The sequence below is a fragment of the Pterocles gutturalis genome, unplaced genomic scaffold (genome assembly GCF_000699245.1).
Source record: "Pterocles gutturalis isolate BGI_N339 unplaced genomic scaffold, ASM69924v1 scaffold7396, whole genome shotgun sequence".
Classification (NCBI taxonomy): Eukaryota; Metazoa; Chordata; class Aves; order Pterocliformes; family Pteroclidae; genus Pterocles; species Pterocles gutturalis.
Genome location: NW_010097732.1, coordinates 1 through 8,619, shown reverse-complemented (window position 1 = coordinate 8,619; position 8,619 = coordinate 1). Strand labels below are relative to the sequence as shown.

Below are 8,619 nucleotides of genomic sequence, written 5' to 3'. Positions count from 1 at the left end.
GCAGGAATTTAGCATCTTAGCTCTGAAATGAAGAAGTCGGGGTTGGGAAGTTAGTGTCACAGTTGCTATCCATAAAATCTGTTAAACCAGCCTTCTTCCAAGTGTTACTGTAATTACAAAACATTAATATTATATTCCCATGTACAAGCACCTTTAAATAGAAACATATAACCAAAACTAAAGCTACACAGGAATTAATGCATCAAAAAAACAGAACAGGATGGGCATGATTATCTTATCGGCATATACAGAGAGTGTATTAGCCAGCTATAGCCTCTGCTCCCCAGACTGTGCTTGTCTGCGACTGTCCCGCCCACATACACACATCACTGCTTATTACTGCAAGAAGATCTCCTTTGTGTTTTTAATTAAGTATAAAAATTTTCAGAAAAAGCACTGCCTGCCCTTTCTTTTTTCGTTTTCTGTGAAAAAAAATTTAAATGCATTTGGTAACTTCTGTTTAAACTGCTACTGAAAGAAGACACAGCACACAGAGTAAGAGGTGGTTAAAATAGATTGCTCCTGTCCCAAATGTTCATCCATCAATTACCATATCTACCCAGTTACCATTTTACTACTTCACTTCCTACCAAGTCTTTTCAAGCCTCTGAAGTGACAACCAGTGAAACTGGCTGTTTAATGTAAGAATTACTTCAGTAAAAATAATTTTACTGTACAAAAAAACCATGGAAGAAACAGAATGAGAACAATAACAAAAAAAAAAAAAAAGGAACAGAAGAGCGACCTCAAAGATAGCACTTTAAGGAGGAAAATGGAAGGCAGGCAAAGGAGAAAGAGCCAGGATTCTCATTAGAGATCTTAGATGTCTTTTGATTCAAGTTTGCAAAAACCCTACTGTTGCCATGCCAGATTAAACATAAAACAATAGCAGAGAAAAGGTTCTCTCTCTTGTTCTGTTAGGCTGTTAAATGGTGTTTGACATACAGAGTCTATTTTCTTGTTTCTTTTTAGTGAGGTCATTCCAGAAGTGCATGCTAGAGGTTCTGTTTAATCAGTATAATGATTTTTAAAAGCCTCTTCAGTTTGCCAAGCCAAAATCCATACCACAATACCTGTGCAATTGCTTTATTGTTTTGGTAATGTGGAATCAAAAAATTGCTAGCTGAAATTCCTCTTTGCCTCACAGAACTAATGCTGCATCATAGTACAAATTACTTCCAAGAAAAGCAGTTGACCACTCCGACATAACAGATACAAGTGACTTAAACATCTAAACATGTAAAGTTTTGATGGATAGTTACTATAAGTACAGTTTACTATGTAATTTTAAGAAACACACTTTGTTTTCTCTCTTGTGCAGTTCAGATCAAAAATCAGATGGGACAACACTTTTTTAGTAAAATGATGTACTTTTAGTCTGGTATACACAATACTGTGTTTGAACTTCTTGTTAAGTGAGCCATCAGATGACTCAATTAAAGCTTACCTAAATAGCTTCTGTTTAAAATGCCAGCAATTTACTAAAAATAATATATTAGAAGTTTGTGAAATGTTTATGCTGCAAAAAATAATATTCCAAAGCCAACTATAAGTAAGAGTTTCTTGAATAGAAGCCAGGAAAAATAGCTATTGCATTTTAAATATCTACAGAAACAATGGATCAAGAGAAGCAGGTGTTTTTTGCCACTCTGACGTTTAAAGTTCCTTATTCAAAATTACAAAACTAATCTATGCTTATTAGTAAAAAAGATGCAATAGCAGGAAAGCTTGGACTTTGCATACCAAAGGAACTGATAACTACTACACAGCTGACACTAACTGGATTGTAAAACCTCACTGACAGACTCTCTGCAAACACCCATTTAACTACAATGACATCTTAGTGAGCTCAGAGATGACCAAGTGTAAACTAGTCAACAGTTGAACTTAGCCTACAAATATTTAAATGTCTTGAGATGCCTTTCCCTTCAGACATTTGAGGTTTTTATGAAGCAATTACCCCTTTCTTACAGAAAACGTGTCAGGCATACTTTTAGTGGCTAACATAGTGGAGTGAAAGAATGCCATTTATGGCAGAAAGCCTTTTCTGTTTCTCAATATAAAAGCAGCTCATGTTCTTTAGGTATCTTTGTGATGTACTAACTGATCTCAGTAAAATTATATTGATACATTAAATAAATACACTTACTTAAAATGAGAAAAAGTCTGCCAAGAAGTTTTCAGGACTCTTGTAAAAAGTTTTTAAAGTGTAATACAAGATTTTTGCCAATGACGGATGCATCCATGGTTATGAACTAATTGAAACTGCTAGAAAGAGCATTTCTTTAAATATGAGGGCTGAGCAGTCAGAAGCTATGCAACAAAATTACATTTTAAAAGTTAGTTACGGTCTTTGACTTGAAATTCTTTCCATGTCCATGCAATCTAACATGCAATAACTGCATACTTTGACTAATAGAAAAGATGGAGAGCTACCACAAATGTGTAGATGGTCATTTAAAGACCCCTATTTAGGTTACCTACCAGCTGAACCTTTTAAAAGGTTTTCTCTGCATAAGCTCACTAAGTAAAGTTGAGTTCTCAGAACATTCTTTTATCTGAGCACAAGGCTGAAGATCACAACTGTTCTTCCATGCCAAACATCCAGTCAGGATGCAAACTCTACATAGTAATGTTCCATGAAGAGCAGATGGATGTCCAAGTGCCAGCTCTCATGATCTTGGTTATGATAATAAACCTTAGGCAAATATGAGTGCCCTATTAACTTTCAAAACTTTCTGTCATGGGAATGATGCAGTATTTCTGTAGCTTTTCTTAATATTCTAAACCTCTCCTCTTTCTAAATACATGTGGATAGCCAATATGGAAGCAGTCATAAATCCAAGAGCTGTTAAAAAAGAAAGTAAAACATGTATCTGTTCTAATGGAAGCATCACTTGAGACATGGATTGAAACTTAATTTTAAGAAGACAAATTATTAAGCTGGTCAAAATCAAAAGGCAGCTATTTCATTATTAAGAAAACTCCAAGGTATGCAAACATTAATAACTTGCACTGCAATTAAGCTAACAGACAATGTCATAGCTATGATAAATGCTGATGGAGAAAAAAATAAGAAAACATTCTCATGCATTTAAGAGAGGTTGTCTATGGACCACCAATAAATTGGCTTTGTATATCTCATAAAATGGTAACATTTTAGTAATTTTATAAGAAAGAGGCTTTTGGAAGGACTATATTCTGTTCTATGTTTTCTTCCCACACAACAAGCAGAAATCACTATCAACACTAGCAAGACACAGGCATTGCATGACTTCACTGCAAACGTTTGAAAACAGTTTCTAGTCAGACACTTGATGGATCTAATTCAGGACATCATACTTCAACTAACAGAAAAAAATAACATGGTTTCTGGAACAGCAAACCTTGCAAACAGTCATGGTCCTAAAACACAAGCATTCAGTGATTTAGGTTCTTTTGGTTTGCTCTTTCTGACTTCTGAGTCAGGAAGTCAGGTCTGATCAGTATTAAGTAGCTTTGTCATCCATTACGTAGAAGGAATGAACACTTGCCTTTACTATAATAAGGTCATCAGCACAGATGTGACTGATTCTTTGCAGAATGGAAGAACAGCATAAAGATCAATTCTCCAATTAAAACAGAAATCTCTCCAAAACAGACAATACTTCGTTTATCCTACAAATCAACTTCCAACTTTCTTTATTAAAAAAGATACCTGTTTCAGAATAATTTCAGCTACTTTAGTCCTTTAGATAAGCTTGCAAACTTCTGTTGCCCTCTTTTGCTAAAAATGAATAGTGCAAAATGAAAGTTTGCCACTATGCACACAAAGTTATTGCTTCCCTTCACCCCTAGATCGACCAAAGCCAGTTCCGATTTTTTTTTTTTTCTGAATTTTTATGGGAATGTCTGCAGTGGACCAGTAGAAGTATATTTCCCTAGTACATCCAAGGTCTGCACCTCAGCCAGGAAGTGCAGTATGAGGTCACTAATTCATTCTATTGAAGAGTTCCAGTCTGCCCTTAAAAGTGCGACTTGTTAAAACTGGTATATTCTATCAACCTTAAAACTTCTCATCCTGTCCAATTCCCAAACATGTCTCCTGCTCTTCTCCTGCCTACACACTTTGCCTGAGTGATGCTACCCCAAGTCTCCTGCCTTCTGTCTTGTTCTGCTTTTACTTGAGGATCAACATTAAAGAGTATGAAAATATGTCAGAATATAAAGCATTTACTCCCAGATGTTTTTAAGATCATCTAAACTATTATTAGTAATTACAAGATGCCTAAAATGAAATTAAATTTATAATTACTTTGTCTAATAAAAGTCCTGGGTAACAATTTATTGAGAAAACTGTCAAAACCTCAACTTCATTATTTCCTGGTATGCTACTTACTAAATTTAGAAAGAACTCTTGCTTTTTTAACCTCATTCTATCAACACTTCTATCAACAAGAAATTCAGGTATTCCAATAACACATAACTTATGGAAATTAATCATGACAAGCAGAAGTTACCTGGAAAAAATATAACTTATTGACATGCCTCCTGAAAAGTTACACAAATACAAAAAACCCTCCACGCTTAATTCTCTTCTGACCTTACCCAGTGGATGCCGGTGCCTGAAGAAGAGCACAGAGAATGCAGAGATTTTTATCCCTTCTTTACATAGCACCATATAAGAAAGTAAGTGCTTACTCTGTTTAATAAATCAATTTCTTCCTTCAGCTTTCCAATTAGTTCCTCTTTGTCCTGTGTCATCTTCATTAATCTTGCATTTTCCTGTCTCTCCTTTGCAAGTTCCTAAAACCAGAATACGCAATGAAGTTTGAAACGTAATTTTTTTGGTTTGAAGAGACAGTTTTACGCTATTACCATTTAAAACAAACACAAAAAACACAGACACACTTACCTATAATTCCTTTTCTACATGTCAAACCCACATCTTCAAGCCGTTACATTTCAAGGAGTTAAAGAATCATGTCAATGGAAATATTTTACCTGCAGCAAAGTTGTGTGATATCTCTGATTCCAGAGATAATGTTTTAATTAATATTTAACTTAAGCATGAACTCAAAATTGGATAAGGGCCCAAATGAGAAGTAAGCACATGTAAAGTATCAGCTTCCAAATTTGTTATACTGGGAGGGTTAGTCCTTTTGCTTGGTTGTTTTTGGTGATCTTTTTTTACTACTACCATTAATAAGGAATTAAGACTCACTGTTAGATCTGTAGGCCTGAATGTAAGGAAAAAATGAAACGTCCATTAGGAATTCAGTAAATCCGGGTTCAGGATACAGAAGGAAAGCCCTTAAATCTTCTATTTTCTGTGCTACTGGCAGTTAAATTATTTCAGAAGGAAGTTGGTTTGGAAGGGAGGATTACAGTGTACTTCACTCAAATCAGGCTTCCCAAAGTCTTAACAAAAAAAAAAAGTAATTTCTAAACAATATGCTTTATTTTGATCCTTTCCAAAAAAGATCTATTCAAATTGTGTTTACTTGGTAACTTTCATCCATACAAATTCAAGAATATTTGGCAAGTTACCCACTTCAGAGGAAGACAGAGAAGCCAGTAACAGATTGCACAGATGACATTATTCAGTAAAAATACAATTTTAGGTGAAAAACTCACCTTTCATATTATCATATTTTCCTAAAATGGTTTGTATGAAGAATGCCTAAATAATGAAAACTTTGTTTAAAATATGTATTTTAAATGTTTAAAACTTTAACAAGTAACTAAAAAGCAATTAAACTTTGTAATATTTCAGCACATTAAAAAATCCAAACCAAGAAGTGAATCAGAAACAGGCTTGCTAATTTTATGAACAGGCAGTGAGTCCCTCCCTCCCCCAAGTCATTTGCCCTGTGTTGGTGTGTCACGAGATACACAGGAGAAATACGCAGAGCACTGCTGGCTCTCTATTATCTTTACCTCAACTATTTCTCACTTATATACCAAATGAAAACTAAACATCTGTGATTAGAAAGTTCACATTCTTCTCAGGCAGTCCAACTCTTTATACATTTTTATATACATAATGATCTGTACTTCAAGCATTTAACACAATTTCTATGTATTTTCTTGTAAATTTCCCCACAGAGTTTCAAAGGTACTTTCTTTCAGATGGACACCATGCAGATGTTAGTTGCTACTTACCCTTTCAAGTTCCTCAATCCTCTTTTCCAAAGCGTTAGTTGGTACAGAACTGCCAGAAGAATTTGCATCCCTGCTGTATCTGCTGTAAATTGTCCTGTCTGTTCGGGAATATCTATTTGGAGCATCATCTTCTGGTGCATTAGCTGTGCTACAAAGGCAAAGAGCAAGGCAGATACCTATTTATATATTTAACAAAATAGAAATGATAGAAGTAACAAGAAGTGCTTTCTAAAGCACTCAATAGGTCAGTCTAATGAACTGCAGAGAACTTATTTCACAGTTCTTGTGTTGTTGAGAACTCACTAAATTCACTGTTTCAGGGAGTCAAATACTTGGATAATGCAGCTCTCATCACGTAGGTAAGTCAACTTTAAACACATCCTATCTTATTTTTAAAGATTTAAAAGTTTTAGGAACTGTGCACATTAAAAAACAAGCTAAACAACTCTATTTCAAAAAGTGAAGTAATGAAGTTTAAACCAAGCATCTTTTTAAGTAGATGAAAACATAAAAGATGAAAAACAAATACATGTCTGAAACGTAAGAAGCTTACACATATCAACTGACTTTTCAGGAACTACGGATATGGCCTGTAAGGAACTGGAAAGCAAACCAAAGCGAGAAAGTGATGGGACCAACATATTAATTCTACGCCATTTCCAAATATTTTACTTCAGAACCGGGATACACAGCAGTTTGTCCTAGCTCAGTTGGTAGGCACTCATTAACTGGTGATATGGTTTTTGCTTTAGATCATGTGCCTATTCCGTAAAAATCACTGCAAAGGAATCTTAACAGATAAGCATTGCAAATGCACATAAGCTATTTTTAAAAAACGTTATGTGTTCTCCATCGTGATTGCTATGTACAAAAACAGTACTATTTTAAAAATACATGTATTACAAGACAAGCATTTTCAAAATCATAAATTTAACACTGTTCTTCCCGTAGCTATTTTCTTCCTAACAGCAATGTTACTTACCTTCAATGTAGAGTCTAATGAACAGAACAGAGCAGAACAGAGCAGAACAGAGTGCTCTGGGACCAGGCAGAGAGATACAGATCTTTCCCTCTTTAATCCACCAAAACCACACTTCTTTGACTTTGAAAATATACAGCTAAACAGCCAAACACACACACACAAACCTCCCCCCCGCCCCGGTTCTGCCTTCACCGGGAGAACTTGAATGGAGACAGCCAAAAGCCATCTGGACATGGTCCTGGGCCACTGGCTCTAGGTGGCTCTGCTTGAGCAGAGGGGTTGGACAAGATGTCCTCCAGAGGTCCCTTCCAACCTCAACCAGTCTGTGATTCTGTGAAATCACACAACTGAAATTTGCATCCAATGGCTTTCTACAGCACTTAGGAAAAGAATGAAAAGCACTAGGAGTATCCCTACAACAGTTCCTTTAAAACATAGGAGAGTATATGATTAATGTGTTCATTTAACAGTGCTGCATTTCATAACTCTGGAAAACCCCTGCTGACAATGTGCAAATCTAGATGGATACAGTGCAAATCAAAAGCAGGAGTATCTGGCAAAAGGATGTCTTTTCATGGATATAAATATTGTTTTGCTGCAGTATGTGTGAAGTTTCCAAGGCACACTGACACAATTGTAAGGAATTTCGTAGCTTAATGTTATTACCATATTTAGAACTGTTTATTCTTCATCTAGAAGATTTTTTTAAAAAAACATTTCTAGGACCGGATACGCATGTTGCAACACAACATAAGAGAAATATTTTAGCTTAACTCTATAAATTCTAGATTATTTAGCTTTCTGAGAGATGTGTTGTTTTTGCGCCATTAATCAGGATGGACCACATAAAAAAGGCTCCATTTTTCATCACTCAAAAATGAACCCTTTTGACAATATACTGGAGTAATCTCAGTTCAGCTCCAGTGAGTGATCTTGGCAGATGCTAATACAGGAAAGTCAGAAGAAAGTACCTCGACTGGAAGGGTTTCACCAATACTGAAAATTAAGACATGTCTGTTTTTTCCCTGAAACAAACACTCAAAAATTTCCTCACTTATTCCATTGGGAAGCAGACCCTACTGAACCCATTCCTTTTCAGTATCAGCAAGCACAAAGGCCATATCATGAAGACTTCTAGGAAATGGAATTTAAAAAAACATTTAAGGAGACATCAGTCCATAACCTAACACAAGGAGTGTGAAAGATACAAAGTTCATTATTTTGGCTCCTAACCAATGTCCAGTACACAGCAACAGCAAAAAAGGTACAGTCTGAGACAGGGTAGACATATCTTTCACAAAGAATAGAATTTTAGTCTTCAGATATAATATTAACTTACAAGGCTTAAACAAGAATGAAAATTTACCTAGAATAACAATATCACTTAACTTGGTATCTATGTTTTACTGAGAGTTAAAAACCTATCAACCAGCCCCAATGAAGATATCTCTATGGAAACAAACCTGTATAACTTTTATATATATATATATATA

The 8,619-nt window shown here is 35.3% G+C and overlaps 1 protein-coding gene across 1 annotated transcript in view; it reads right to left on the bottom strand.

Moving 5' to 3' along the window:
• The window catches only part of PAWR (PRKC, apoptosis, WT1, regulator), a gene marked incomplete at its 5' end in the record, with an annotated part of 7,103 nt that extends 811 nt beyond the window's left edge, over window positions 1–6,292 (bottom strand). Inside the window, 2 exons of the mRNA XM_010085618.1 lie at window positions 4,681–4,785; window positions 6,145–6,292. Of these exons, the coding sequence (XP_010083920.1) occupies window positions 4,681–4,785; window positions 6,145–6,292 (253 nt within the window). The remainder of the gene's footprint in view (window positions 1–4,680; window positions 4,786–6,144) is intronic.
• Between the last annotated feature and the right edge of the window lie 2,327 nt (window positions 6,293–8,619).